The 15,820-nt window shown below is 34.6% G+C and overlaps 2 protein-coding genes across 4 annotated transcripts; both read right to left on the bottom strand.

Annotated features, from left to right (window-relative positions):
* Window positions 1-2,073: 2,073 nt before the first annotated feature.
* LOC143348011 (tubulin monoglutamylase TTLL4) lies at window positions 2,074-13,618 on the bottom strand. 3 transcript variants are annotated; one of them, XM_076777749.1, is made up of 4 exons: window positions 13,540-13,618; window positions 13,421-13,474; window positions 9,171-9,218; window positions 2,074-3,922 (listed from the first exon to the last, which is right to left on the bottom strand). In XM_076777749.1, exon 4 carries the CDS (start codon window positions 3,901-3,903, stop codon window positions 2,239-2,241), a length of 1,665 nt encoding a protein of 554 aa, XP_076633864.1. In that variant the 5' UTR covers window positions 3,904-3,922; window positions 9,171-9,218; window positions 13,421-13,474; window positions 13,540-13,618; the 3' UTR covers window positions 2,074-2,238. The 3 variants fall into 3 exon arrangements, with proteins under 3 accessions (XP_076633864.1, XP_076633865.1, XP_076633862.1); XM_076777750.1 differs by having other exon boundaries at window positions 13,421-13,583; XM_076777747.1 differs by lacking the exons at window positions 9,171-9,218; window positions 13,421-13,474; window positions 13,540-13,618 and adding an exon at window positions 6,145-6,276.
* LOC143347494 (enhancer of split mbeta protein) lies at window positions 9,424-11,241 on the bottom strand. The gene has a single exon (XM_076776690.1). It carries the CDS (start codon window positions 10,712-10,714, stop codon window positions 10,169-10,171), a length of 546 nt encoding a protein of 181 aa, XP_076632805.1. The 5' UTR covers window positions 10,715-11,241; the 3' UTR covers window positions 9,424-10,168.
* Window positions 13,619-15,820: the final 2,202 nt, after the last annotated feature.

Below are 15,820 nucleotides of genomic sequence, written 5' to 3'. Positions count from 1 at the left end.
AGTGACAACCATGACAGTTAATGGGGTTTAATTTTATTTTGGTGGGTTCTGTACTTTTTGAATTGTAATGAAACTTTTATTCATCCTGTATGTCGCATTGTTTCAGATTAGGGAGACATCAAAAGTATTTACACGTTTATATGTCAAAAATTTGTTTCGTTGAGTACTTTTAAAAATAGTATATTAAGGCCTATGTCGTTCGATACTTTCGAGAATAGGCGTATGCGTGTGTGGAGGTTAGGTTTGAGTAAATATGGAACGCGTGTAGAGTACTGTACGTAGCATAGAAAGTTAAATATAATGAATTGTTATAATTGAGACAAGTGCATTTATTGTGGTGACTCTTTTCGTGCATAGTCCAATCAACGTTTTCTAAAACGTGATCTAAACACGTGCATCTCTGTTCTTGAAAACGCGTTGACACTACAGGTACTTCTACGAGAAGAAGGCACAGTGCACTGCGTGTTTACATCCCCACTCCTGTTGCAGTCAGCTGATTCACAGGCATTGGTCGAAAACGGTGACGAAGAACAGTGACAGCCAATCAGCGGACTGCAGCAAGAGTGGGGATGTAAACACGTTGTACCTTCTTCTGGAAGAATGGTACTTACACATTAGACATAAATAATGACACGTAATAGAATACAGATGCATGCATATTATATGTGCATCTGTGTATTAAGAAGTACACAGATTAAAATACGAATGTATTAACTCCACGTTTAAAATCAGAACCTCTAATAATGATGAATGCCAAATATGTAAATAAATCATATTTATATGGTAAATGAGTACACGAAATATGTAGCATAAAAGGTGCACTAAATTTCTTTTTATGACATACATTTTTAAGATTTTTTTATTCTGATATTTTTTGTTCATTCTTTTAAAGTTTTTCTTATAGAAAGGATTACCTTTGTTATACAATATTGAAATATTAACCAAAGATGTAGAAAATGATTTATATAATTTAAGATTAATATACAATAATATTATATATACTTACAATGAATAAAAGAAACAGAATTTATAAGATTAATACTAATATTACATAAGTTTGTTGTACTCTGTCCCATTCGATACAACCAATTAATGAAATGGATAAACTTCTTTTTCTTTTAATTAAAAATAAAGCAGGTAAACGTAGGAGAAGCTTATTGATATTATGCATTTATATAGCATCTTTTAAATGTTTCAAACTAGGCAGGTTTAGTTTCTCTGTTATTTTGTCTTAAATAAAAGTGTCCCATTCATGGCTGTGCTCCCCTATGCGATTGATTAATTTGAGTCCGTTTAAAAACAGAACGTTTGAAATAAATAAAAGGATTGTATTAGCAATGGGGCTCTTAAAAATAAGTCGCCAAGGACTCGATTTATTTTGCGGTTTTATGAGTTTGTGCCAAGGATTGCCCTCAGTACATATTATGGTAGCTTAGAAAATATAGTATGCTTCTTCAACTATACATATACAACTGTATCACATCGAAAGCAATCAACAGTCTTAACGACGGTTTTTAATGGCCTCCCATAAGTCTTCAGTCTTCATTTGTGCATCCGAACATGAGTTCACGCAATCGTTACTGGTACAAGTAGAATTTGTTTTGTATAGATGGTCAGGCGCAAAAACCTATCGCTGAGGTAGATAATATCGTCTTTATACTTCATATACGTATATTCTCAACTCTCAACGGTTTGGAACTGGTCACCAGGACATATTGAAATTGAACTTGGTCCCGTTGTTCAGTTTCGGATAATTATTTAGAATACTATAAATAGGATTCTCATTTGGGGGCGGTTTCACACTTGTCATAAAATGGTGGACGAAGGTGACCGGTATTTCAAACTTGTTATAAAATGGCGGTACTTGAAACAAAATTTTACAAAACCGTCATTGTATAACAAGTTTAAAGTTTGAAACGTCGGCCACCGGGTAAACACCAATGCCCAAACAATTTTTTAAGATAAATTCAAGACAATCTCGACTGAAATTTAGATTCCACGAACGTTCCTACCCATCATATCGTTTCTATTTCAAGGTTTCATAAAATGAAACTCGGAATCGACTCAAAAACATTTTTGAACTGTAAAACGATTTATTCAGACAAGATTTTACATTAAAATAAGTTTTCAGTCATGCAAAAGTCACATGAGTCGCATATAACAAGGTATTGTATAGCATGTATATAAAAAACTTCGAAACTGGTCTCGAATTTTCCAAAATTTCAATATCCAAACTTTTTAAAACTCCAATTGCTGTTCCAAATGATATTTCTTTCGACAAAGTTTTTGCAGTCTAGATATACCTTTTGCTCTATCATCTCCGTACTTAAACTCCCACGCATCGAACAACAAATTATAATACCTCGGGACTTCAAAATACTGAAGATACTCGTGACTTTCGCTTGTAGGAAAGATCTTCTCAAATTTATCAATTTGCGTTAACTCATCCTCATAAATCACAAAATGTCTAACATCATCGGGCGTGAGATCCTCGATAATTTCCTCAAGATACTCATCCCTGTCCCTTAGATTGGCATACAAATCCTGCTTCCTGATCTCTTTGGAGCTCAAACTAGTAGTATGTAGCCTAAAATCCTGACACACAACATCCAACCTATACATTTCCGCCAGCCTCTCTTCTTCCTCCGACGTCAAGGTATCTGGAAGTTGGTATCCCGCCATATTGAATACATTTTTAATCAAAGGCCCCTTAATAGCGATATCCAATGGCGACGATGACTGCAGGGACGGTGAAATATTAACCTCTAACAACCAAGGTTTTAAGTTCTCGTCCAGAAGAATATCGACGCCAAAAAGCTCGTAACAACAATACCTAGAAGACCTGTTTGCCTTCGAGAGACTATTAATAGAAGACTCTCCAGCTATCATAGTTTTAACGACGATATCCTTCATGGCCTCCCACAATCTCTCCACGTTCACGTGCTCCCTCTCCAAATACGCCCACAAAGTCTTGAGTGTCCATTTGTGCCCTGAACAAGAGTCGACGCAATCGTTGCTGGTATAAGTGGAATTCGTTTTGTTGATACTGTAGTTGGTCAGGTGCATGAATCTGTCGCTGAGGTAGTTAATGTCGTCGCTATACTTGACCGAGGCGAATCTCACTAAGCCATCCGGGTAAATGTATATTCTCAATGGATTGAAACTAGTCACCAGGACGTATAATCTCAAATCGAACTTTGCACCGCTGATCAGTTTCGGCCTGGACAAATATTGTTGCACCACTACGGCTCGTTTCTTTGGTATCTGCGACCAGCGGTGCACGACCTTGATACCTGTTCCCCTGGCAGACGCAGGCGGCTTTACGATCCACTTCTCCCTGCTACCGCACTTCTCCCACACCTGCTTGAAACACCGAAGATCCTGAGGCAGAACATAAGTCTTTGGGACGAAACTGAACTCCTTTTTACCGTATTTCGCCATCATTCTGCTTAAATTGCGCCATAGCCGGTCCTTGCGACCTATTTGGAAGGTGCCTGGGAAATGGTTGATCTTCTGTGACTCTTTAAGGGTTCGGAAGCCGACGGATTTCATGTGTTTGCCCCAGGTCCCGCACCATTCCTGTGACTTTTTCATTAGACGGAAACCGGAGTTTACTAGCGTTCTACGTACGATCAGAGGAGTGATGGTGCTCAGGCGCCATTTTAAGTGTTTCGTTATTTCGCCGGGAATCATCGGGCCCTCGCAGTCGAACGATTGAAAGGCGATATAGGGGCCCACGTGTGGGAATAGGCTTCTTCTAAAGGGCATTTCGAGCGGAAGATTGATCGGTGGGCTGTGGGTGATGTATTGGAGAGTGTCCACCTCTTCCTCGAAGTGCTCCAACGTGTCACCTCCATCGATGCTGCTCGCGGTGCTTGACTCGCGACCGTTGCACATCTCCATCTTGGACAGTCTGGAACATCTGAAAAAAATTTTCTTTTAGCGGGGGACCACAGATTTGGTTTGTGTGTTATATCGACGGTATCGGTGGTTCATGCTGGAGTTTTAAAGGACTTGTAAATTGTAAATGACCTGAGGTTATGGAGTTATTGATGGGGGTCCAGGTATCGAAGTATCGAGGTTTCGAGGTTGATAAATTCCAATCGTGCAATCGTAAACTGTTTCCTAACTAACAATTTTTAAACTATCTATACATTTTCATAGATTTATGAAAAGCTTTGTTGACCTCGATATTTATAATATATCTACTTAACAAGTAGGCAGTTTTATCTAAAAAAGGTCAAAATGTCCATCAACTCAACCATGTGTTTATACGAAGAGTTCATTTAAAAGCTTTGAATCTAAATATCTCGAAAACAACACATCTTTGGAAAAAATGTTAAATACAAAAGTCATTCGATTTCAAGGAGGAAGCACAACTATTTTATTGATTTTATGTCTTGAATGCTTTCAAGGTTATTTGAATGATAATCTTGTTTTTTAAATGGATATCTATGTTTTCACTTACAGATTCTTATTCTACACAAAAAACAAAAAAAACAAATTTTTGTATAAAATATTTTATCAAATTTTATCTTACAAGGATATTTAGTAAAATAACAAATTTATTTACTTATGAATCTTTCATATTGGTTTTATGACTGAATGTTGATAAACTGATAACAATTATACCTTTTCATTTTTTTTACTTTTTTTTATACTATATACAGAATCGTAGTATTCTTCATTTTGTGCAATAGTACAATCTCTCGTAAAATTTACTTTTCATATATAATTATTATTAATTTGTCACCATTCAGTCATCAAAAAAACAAAGAACTTCCATGAGTAAACAAATTTTGTATTTTATTAAATATCCTTACAAGATAAAATTTAATAAAACGTGTTTCGTACAAAAGTCTTTTTACGCATTTAATTTATTTAAAAATTTCTTTTAAACTGAACAAACTATATTTCAACTCGTTGATATAATTGTTGCAATGTAATTCTTTTTTTTTTATTTTTCAAATGTTCCCAAAATTTTACCATCAAATTCAAAATTTTTATTAAATCATACTAGTGTGAATTTTATTTGCGAATATTACAATATTAAACAATTTTTTAACCTTCAATTGTACTTTTATTGTTCTTTAAGAGATTTAGTAACATTTGTGGAACAAAAATAGAAACCAGATATCGCGTTGGTGCGAGTAATTAAAGGTTAGGGCTTAATCATAATAATTTTTGGAATATTTTATCAAATCACGTGACCATAAATTTTATTTATAATTATTCCTATGTTAGATAATTCTTTTCTTTCCGAAGAATGGTTATTTAATAATTTTGTAATATTTTCAAAATTTTGACATCCGATTCAAAATTTTTCTCTTTTATTAAATCTACGTTTATATGTATAATAGTTAATAAAATTGACTTTATGTTTAAATTTATAAATTCGAAATAAAATTTCGAACAACAATGGATACTATTTAGATTTTTATTCTCTCGAAAATATCCATATAATTCATTATTTACAAAAATTTTAAAACTATTTTAAACCAAGTCAAAGATAAATGAATCAAACTAATAATTCCTCAAATTAATTACTATTATTCTATTTAAATAATTTTCTATTTGGCTGTAGAATAAAAGAAAGAAGAAATCAAACTATATTTACCCAAAAACTTACAATTTGTTTGATAAAAGAAGAATTGTTAATATACGTTATATAATTACTGATAAAATTCATATATTCGCGATTACATATCAGAAAATATTGATCTTCGAACAACAATGGCCACCTTTTATCATTTTTACACTTTTGTTACTCATTAAAATTCCAGAGAATATTTTAAACAACTTTCCAAAAGTAAACGTATGAAACAAACAATTCTCATTTTTGTTCCTTCTAATTAAGAAATAATTTAACCAATTTTCTATTGTCTACGAAATTAAATAAGAATATTAAATAATTTTTGCAACATAGGTTCGACTATTTCCTAACAAACTACACATTTGTTCAACCGTGTCTCTTTCACATATTTTAATAGTCCATTTTTAATCCATTTTGAAAAGTGATTTAAGTTTAAGTAAGAAGAAAAACGTAAATAAAAACATTGTTGATCTAGAAAGATGAGGTTATGGTTGGCGGTGGGAAGTTTGGAATGTTTATAGTCGTAAGAAAATAGAAATTGTTGTTCCTACCTTGGTCGACGAAAGTTATTAACTAAAACATTGGCGTGGCGACGATAGAAATTCCAGTTTTTACTTGAAAACACGAAACTCGAATCGTAAAACGTGCTAACACTCAAGTTGTAGCAGCACCACGTGGTTAAGTTGTACGGATGACGCGTGTCCGGCAGAAATGGCGACCGTCACGTGTCTCGAAATACTTAAAATGGCGCGGAATTCACAAATATACACGATCAGTATTACGAAAGTTTCGTTTATTTACTGAGAATTTCCAGTTTTAAGAAGAAAAATTTAGCCAAAAATGGTCGAAACATTCAATTCTGAATCTATCCACTATTTTTTAAGGTTTCCAGGTGGGATTTAAAGGGAATTTTCATTTTAAATCATTGAAATTTGGAGTAAAATATTTTTAAAAATTTTGAAACTTTGCGTGAGTGTACGTAGCCTACAATATGACGTTCTAAATGTCCATTAACCTGAAATAAAAAATTCTAAAACGATTTCTCAAGGAAAGTTGTACAAGTTTCAAATTCTTTAAACGGTTAGAAAAGAAACTATAACAGATACTAACCTAATTTTGGCACACATGATAGAAGACCATCCACTTTATGTGTAAAAGAAGTTCGAAGAGAATTCGTAGTTTCACTTTCTAAATATGGCAGCCATTAATGAAAATGAAATTTAGTAAGTAATAATTTGAATAATTGGAAATTATTGTTAACAATAGCCTCGAAAATTGTACTGTGTTGCCTTGAAAAATGATCAAAGGTACGAAAAAATTTTTTAAATTCCATAAATATTTATTTAAATTATTCCAAACAACAATTTTTATTTAAGTTTCTGAAGTTGCACAATTTCTCTTGCCTTTTTACTTTTTTCTAAATGAAACTATGGATTTTCGAGTAAATTAAAGTTAGACGTCTGAAAGTAGAGGGTCCTATCTTTAAAACTAACCAAGACGATCATTCTACGATCTTTTTACACAGTTATAATAATTAAAAATTGAGATCACTTTTCTGTGAGTATTAGAGGTCAAATAGGAGTTTTCCCATCATTTTGTATAATTCATATTGACATCATTTTTTAGATGGTTTCCTAAAAAATCTCTAATTATTGTTAGTATGGTCACACTACTGTTATCAAATAATTTTCATTGAAAAAATTAGCTCAAATAATTATTATATCAAAATATCAGATTAAAATAAAAGTTTTTTAATAACTTTTAAGGGTTTAGTATCTTGTTTAACAAATAATTATTGACTAAATTAGTGTCAGAGCCTGGGTAGATGGTTCACAGCGACACTAGTCGTTTAATTATTATACTAAATATTTATCTCTTCTGATAATAGACCTTTCCGTATCATCGATTGGATATGAAATCTAATTTATCGACGTCGATTCGTTGGTACTGTAGGAAGACTGTTTTAGTTGTGGATTACTTATTAACATCGAAAATAAATTTATGTTTTATGTAATGGACAAAGAAATGTGGGAGACATAAACTGTATCAGTGAGCATGGATTCAGTATCCAGTGGTAAGCATAATTCTAAATTACGTGTATGTATGTCTTATTGTGTCGATTAACATTTATTCCTTTAATTGCTAGTCTTGAGATACACTCCAAAGTGGAACAAAATGTTAAGAAAATCGTGCATCAAATTCTAAGACAATCCTTGTAAGAAAGCTTTAATCTTCGACTTTGTAATGATAGGATTATGATCATAGATGGCCAACAGTGAGGTTGACATCAAGGTCAGCAATCCAGTGAAGACCAAGGAAATGCCAAGTGGTAGGACCAATAAAATACATTCACTATTACGGGAGTTATGGTCGTTTGAAAATTGGACCATTTTTATGGGGTTTTTTCTCACTTTACGGGGTTAAGGTACAATTTTTCCAACATTATTAGAATTTGTAAATATGCTTCTCCGAAATACGCGTTGTTTGCATGTTGAAGCATTAAAATCCTTCAATCCGTTCAAAAATTATGATGTTTCATATATACGCATGAAATTTCGGGGAAACATTTATTGACTAAGCATTATATTTTAGGTAAAGAATTTTTTTCACGAAAATGGTTAGGATTTCGTGGTTATGCCTATTGACCAAAAGTGATTGTAATTGACCCCCGCAACCGAAAATAATTTTTTTAGAATTAATTAAAAATTTTTTTTTTCGTCGAAAAGTTTAGTCACCTAACCCCAAAAATTCGTTTTTCGTTTTTAGTAATTTTGTTTGACGACCTATAGAAAAGTGGTTTAATACTTTTTTGTAGGTATCCATGAGCTCTACTTCTAAAAAAAGTTTCATTGAAATATATTCACAATTGTAGGAGTTATGGCTGTTTGAAAATTGGACCATTTTTATGGGGCTTTTTACGTTACGAAGTTAAAGAACAACTTTTTCAATTATTTCAGAATTTAAAAATATTTTTCACCAAAATACGCATTGTTTGCATTTAGAAACATTAAAATCCTCCAATTCATTTGAGAGTTATGATTTTTTTATCTATACACATGAAATCATTTGATATTTAACATTTTAGGTCGAATTCTAACACACAGATGGCCCACAAGTTTCGATACTTAAAAAAAATGAACTTTCTCACTGTCAATAATTGTAACTAATTATTTTCATGATAAAAAGTCGAATAATGCCTCGAAACACTTAGATTTTCTAAACAAATTGTAACAATGCATAAATTAATGCAGAAAAGTTAGGTTATTTAGTAAAAAACCATACAGAATTTGTTTAAATTCTATAATTTGTATTATCTAATTGTTATTACAAATTAATTTCCTTAGAAGCCAGTCAGACGTGGATAAAATTATTATTAACATGCAAATGTAGATTGTTTATTGTATTTTGTGTTTATTATACGACAAAATACTTTATAACAAAGATAATAATTTTATTTTTGGATAGAATAAATTGTAAATAAATTGCTATATATTGATTTTATTTTTATCATTGAATAAACAAACATGGACAAGTAGTTTGTTACGGTTTAAAATTAATTTGTTTCGATAATACATACAGGGTGTCCACTTAGTGCTGGCACTCTTTCGAAATGGCGATTTCCAAGCTAAAAGACAATAAAAATCGAGAATGAAATTACGATTCAATTAGTTTTGAGGATTTATAATTTCTTATTAGCTACTCAAATTGAAAGTATAGTAATCAGGACTTTGGGGAAAATTGTTTACGTGGGAAAAGCGGTTCAAAATCATCATTTCACAAACAAGAATTCCAGGGATTTAGGTAAAGGAGTAAATAAAAAATTCAACATGTTCGACAAAAAATATTTATTAACATCTTGGACAACGACTCGTTTCGAGCCAAGAACGCATTGTCAAGAAAACTTAATTCCTAAACGTAACAAATCTAAAATCTATAATAATAATAATAATAATTATAATAAAAATCATAATATTCATTCTACTTTGCAATCAAAAAATGGAAAAATAGTTATTTCAGGTACAATATCGAACCCTATCACAGTCGTCACTTAAAGCTTCATCACCAATGTACAATAAAGAAAACAAACTATATACTCTTAAAATAATTGAAATCTCGATTCTTGCTCAAGTTCCATGTACATGGAAGACTAAATTATTACATCCTCCATAGCCTTAACAAAGTCATTTTCATCAAATAACGTCGAAATTATCAATTATCGGGTCTCTAGGGTCGGTGAAACGTCATTGTGACAGTTTGAGAGACATAGTTAGAGGACGATGACAAAATTCTCTCGACCCCCCGTTACGTTCTTAAGAAACTTTTTTCACAGAATAATGTTGAAAGTCTTCAGTTTTTGGTCTTCAGGGTCCCCAAATGCTATTGTGACACTTCAAGAGACCATTATCCTCAGTGTCCACCATATCCCTAACAAGATATTCTCCACCAAATACCGCTCAAAGTTACTAATTTTCTCGATCACTGGGAATTTCCAGACACATTGTGACACTTCGAAGGATATGGTCGAAGGTGCTCGCACTGACAGCGTTTCTCCCAGCAAAAGTCTCGAGATCAGGATCACCAAGGTCTCCAAACCCCATGCGACACTTCGAGGGACTCACCCAGCGGACTCTCGACACTGACAGGGCTCTGCGGGGGTGTGTAAACATTGTGTGTGACACTGTCAATCACAGGACTCCCTACCGAATCCGGTCCCTCGAGTTTTCGAAGACAGCCACCCAAGTGTCGCATCAGTTGAGCGCCAGCTAGTGGGTGGACGTTGGCTGCGAGCGGCGTGGCGAGAAACGATGACACTTCCTGGGCGCAGTGGGTGAATCCGTCTCTGAACCTGTCAGCGTAACTGTTCTCGGGTGTCAACGTCAGCCTCCTGGCGGCTCTGAGCGTGTGCAAATGGCGGACGGTCAGCTCCAAGATGTCCGCCTTCTCCAGTTTCGCCACATTCTCTCCCTCTGCCTGTAAAGCTGTCACCATGAGATCCTTTAACTCGTCTAAGCAACGATTGATACGCGCTCTTCGTTTCCGTTCCAGCATCGGTTTCATCACTTTCCGGTACTGGTACGTCCTCGACACTGGTTCCTCGCATTCCACACTGTGCGGCGCCATCTGGCGATCGTGTTCCACCACCTTGTCTCTCAAGTTATCGCTAGTCGCTCAACTCGGCCGAGCGTATTGAGAAGCTCGACACAGTCGCCAGGACACTTCTAAACGATCTCAGACCTCTTTACACGTTCCACTGTTTTGTCTCGCAAGTTGTCACTCGGCGTGGCGTTCGTTCGAGCGTGTTGAGAAGCTCGATACCGTCTTCACCAAGGTTTCGACGAGTCTCAGGCCCGTTTTTATGTTCCACCAGCTTGCCTCTCAAGTTGTCACTCGACGAATCCCCAAATCTCTCACTCGCCTGAACTTGCCAGGAAACTTGACACAGTCTCCGCGACACTTTTGTGCAATCCGATGGTTATCTTTACGTTTCACCAGCTTGCCTCTCAAGTTGTCACTTCCCTTAGTGCGTGGGAAGGCTCTGAGCAATCTGATGCTCGTTTACACGTATCACTAGCTTGTCTTTTAAGTTGTCACTCGGTGTTTCACTCGACTGACTCGTGTAGGACGCGTTGTGTGGAGCTCGGTGCAGTCTCCACGACGCTTTTGAGCGTTCGAACGCCCGTGACGCGCGTTTATACGTTCCAGCACCCCTCCCCCAAAGTTGTCACGTGGCCGTGGAACTCGCCCGAGCTGCCGGAGCGGCTGGAGCGTATCGTGGGAAGCTCGCGGGCCGAACAGTTCCCACAGATCGGGACAGGTTGCCGTGTGGGGGTGTGCGTGCGTGTGTGGAGACCGTGTCGCCGCACACCTGCGTGCCAAGGGGGGACTGCGAACCCGTCTGACTGTGCGAGAGGGGGGCAGTGTGGGAGAAAAAAGTGGCGAGCACACGCCGTGTCGCGCGACCAGCACGAGCATCCTTCCGTTTCACTATGTACGTAGATCAAATCGAGAACGTTGAACTCTGATTTGACGGATTTTTCTTCGATCAGGGATATTTCATATTTCCACTAGTAACCTGGTTTTTCTTTCTTAATCTACCAAGTACGAATAGAGGTTTCGTGACCGTGAATCGAGTGATTTTGTAAAAGATCAGTGGTATTTTTAAATTTCGAAAATTTCCATTTCTGTGTGGAAATAAACGTTTGGAATTGAAAATTTTATTCATTTTTTCTGACGACATTTACAGTTTAAGAAATATCTTAAAATATCTATCGAGACCTTTTTTAAAAAGTAATTTCTTTTTCGAATGATAGTCGGAAAATGTAAAAATAGTATAGTGGCTATTGAGGGGCTCAGAACAATCTTTTCATTTATGAATGTTTAAAAAGAAACGAGTGTGATATCGAAATTTTCATTGATCGATTTGTTAGCTCCAACGAAGAATTTTATATTTGCATTTCTCATGACGGTGTTTAATAAAGCGTTGATTTAAAAAAAAAAATTCGAGACAAAATTTTTGTTGGAATGAAAATTAGAAAATGTGAATAACAAACTATTGGATAATTAATTTAGGCTTAGAAATTTAGATACTTAGTGACAATTAGTGGACCCAAAAGAGAACTTTTTATTTGTGAATAGTTTTTTAAAGTAAATGACCACTATTATAATGTAGAAAAATTAATAATTTATTTTTCTAAGTAATAATTGAAATTTGTATCAAACTTATAGTAGAAAATCTTATATTTGCTAGAATTATAATATTTCTTAAAACTTCAAGTTATAAAAATACCTTCAAATCACAGTTTTGCAAATAATAATTTCCTTTTTTAATTATAATTTAAAAAATGTAAGTAAGTTACTGTTGGGAAAATAACTAGTACTTTACCAAGATTTTGAACACAATGAAGATTCATCAATGCTCTGTCGCCAGTATAAATTTATCTTTTCTCTGTAACATATTTCTAGGTCACAGAAATGGGTAAAGTCAAATTTGTTGCATTAATTTTATCAAATTATTGGCAAAAACTATATAAATAACTATCAAATTTTGCAAACAAGTAATGAACGTCACTAGTTCGTGGAAATTTCATGTCACGATCATTAATAAATATTGAAAACGTTAAATAAACACCAGACATTTGCAATTTATCCAGAAAACAAACTCGAGCAATTTTTTACAACTTTCACGAAAACACTTTGTAAAATAAAAAAGTTTTATATTAGCGTAATGTATCGATCACTTCGATTCTCAATGGATGAATACACTCGATCGAAGAATTACTAACTTCTGAAACTGTATACCGAATATAAATCATTTTGTCAATTTCGATACGTCGACTAGTTCAAGATAGATAATGAAAAAAGATCGTATACTAACTTTCAAAATCGGAAAGTGGAGGTTTCAATCTTTAAGTTAATCATAGTTTCAATCTTAAAAAAATTTGTTCATATTTTAGAGAAAGCTCATCTTCATTTTTTCACTTTTTCCCCCAAATTTAAAGAGACATTGAAGAAAAGTATAGACCTCTGCCTTTAAAATGACACCTCAAGCGTTGTGGTTATATTTTTCAAAGAGCAATTCAAGAAATTTTAGCGCTGTCAATTGTAAAAAACAATCGTGTACTACTTGTTAAGCAGATTATCAGATTATTTGCAACCGTGTATTCAGAACACATTAAAAATGTCAGTTTTATTTTATATTTTCTCTTCCAAGAGTAACATAAATTGCCCCAAAGCTCATTAATTACAAATAAATATTGTTTACAGTTATCATTATCGTAAAAAAATCATAGACAATTGGAAAAATTAAGCGATCATGATTTTAATTACCTTTCACGAATTTTCCGCAAGAATCTGCATCGTTGAAATGATCATCGAATGACACTAAAACGTCACAAAAAATTATAAACAATTTCTGCAATTTTTAAGGGACGCATACAAATACACACCGCACACTGTTTGTTATAGCCTGTTGAAATGATTGCGCTCTATTATCCATGACACTCGGTGTCTTCGATACAATTGTGTCGTACCAGTCCACAATATATTTTCGCGTTCGTTTTGGCATTGTGCCTGGCTTCTCAGTTACGCGAAAATAATTTCGTCAGCTGGCCGCCGGTGTGTCATCCACTTATTATTAATGCATGTCAATGGTCAGATTGTTCAGCGTCCGATATATAAATTTATAATTAGTCAATCGCCAACAATCTATCGTGGCATCTTAATTTCTTAATCATTGAGTCACCCTACAATTTCTATAACGTGAGCCAACGCAACGTTCCAAACGTGCCACTGCATTCTATGAAAACCAGCAAAACCTTTCTGATTCACATTTCCAAATACTTTGTTTGCTAGAAAGCATTAGAATTCGCAGGAAAAAGAAAGAATATACAATAGGAATCCACCGATTATATTCACTATTTTCAAATTTTCTGATTGGGATTAACGAGTAGAATTATTTTTATATAATATACTGATTCTTCGCGAAAAAACAAATCAAAAAGTCCTTAACCGTTTTTCGATCGAAGGTTCCGTTTTGGAGATACAAGCAGTCGAAGTTTGTCGATCTGTGTTCGACAAGCGCCACTTTATCCGACAGCTGATCACGCGGCACGCGCAAACTTTAATTGCTCGTATCTCCAGAACGGAGCTTCGTATCGCGAAACAGTATAAGACTTTTTCGATTTGTTTTACAACAGAAATTGCATTTGTTCGGTTAAAAATATTATTACAATTATGATAGATTTTTCCCAAAGTGTATATTAAAAATATTGATTTTCGCTATTTCGATGACAAAAATCTTGGCTCGTGCTGGCGAGGAACGTGAGAAGATTCTCAGGAAACTGTTTTTCCACCACGCGCTGACGGTCCACATACACACACACGCACACACTCGAATTTATGTGGGAATTGCCGCGTGTCGTGCGCATGATACGAGGCTATTGTACCGAGCACGGGTCATATTGTTCACTGCGTCCTCGGTTGGCACGCCACCGGCAACCATAATCACCCCCGCCATCTTTCGTCTTCTTTCTCTGCGCCAGAACTCACGATCTAGCTCTCGTGCCACTCTTTTCCACTCTTCGATGGCTTTGATCGCGATTCGATGCATTTGACCCTTTTTTTCCCGTGGAAGCGACTGGAAATTTATGTTTTTTTTTCAGTCCGCAGACTATGGGAACAAACACCTTTAGCCATGAAAATAGTACAAAGTATTCTTAGAAACGTGTGTAACTTATTTATCCTTGTTGTTTACTTTGTACAAGAATTGGAGATATTTTATTATACATATGATTGTCCCATACGTTCGTATATACAGGGTGTTCGGCCACACTTGGGAAAAATTTTAAAGGGGGATTCTATTATTCTCAGGCCAAAATAAGACGAAAATCAAGAATACTAATTTGTCGATGGAGGTTTCGTTAAAAAGTTATTAACGTCTAAAGTTCCACCCGTATTGAATTTTTTTCTCGAAAATGCGCAAGATTTCGGGGGTATGTCTATTCACCAAAAATGATTATAATTGACTCTCACAACCGAAAATAATTTTTTCAGAACGATTTGAAATTTTTGTTTTCCGTCGGAAAATTTCATACCTTCTCGAATTTTTTTCTAGAAAATGGGTAGGATTTCGGGGGTATGTCTATTCACCAAAAATAATTATAATTGACCCTCACAACCGAAAATAATTTTTTTAGAATGATTAAAAATTTTTTTTTTCGTCGTAAAATTTCACACCTTCTCAAATTTTTTTCTAGAAAATGGGTAGGATTTCGGGGGTATGTCTATTCACCAAAAATGATTGCAATTGACTCCCGCAGCCGAAAATAATTTTTCCAGAACGATTTGAAATTTTTTAATTTAATTGTTAATAACTTTTTAACGAAGCCTCAGTCAAGAAATTGATATTCTTGATTTTCGTCTTATTTTGGCCGAACACCCTGTATATAGACCACATTTTTAAAAACCGTTGTCTAGATATCTAGATATCAGTTGATCGATTTTGCATTTCATTTTGTCTCTCAGATGGAACAGACGAAACGGAAATAAAGTGTTATCAAAATGATGTTTTTCAATATTTTTAATCAATTTTTGTAACGATCATAGCCGAATTCGTACGGACAATCGTAAATAAAATCGTAAAGACATGTTGAAAAAAAGAAAGGGAGCTCGAGTAAAACAACTTACTCTCGATAATTCTTAATATTTTTACACGAATTAATAGTATAT

Source organism: Colletes latitarsis, chromosome 11 (genome assembly GCF_051014445.1).
Source record: "Colletes latitarsis isolate SP2378_abdomen chromosome 11, iyColLati1, whole genome shotgun sequence".
Classification (NCBI taxonomy): domain Eukaryota; kingdom Metazoa; phylum Arthropoda; class Insecta; order Hymenoptera; family Colletidae; genus Colletes; species Colletes latitarsis.
This window is presented reverse-complemented; position numbering and strand designations above follow the sequence as displayed.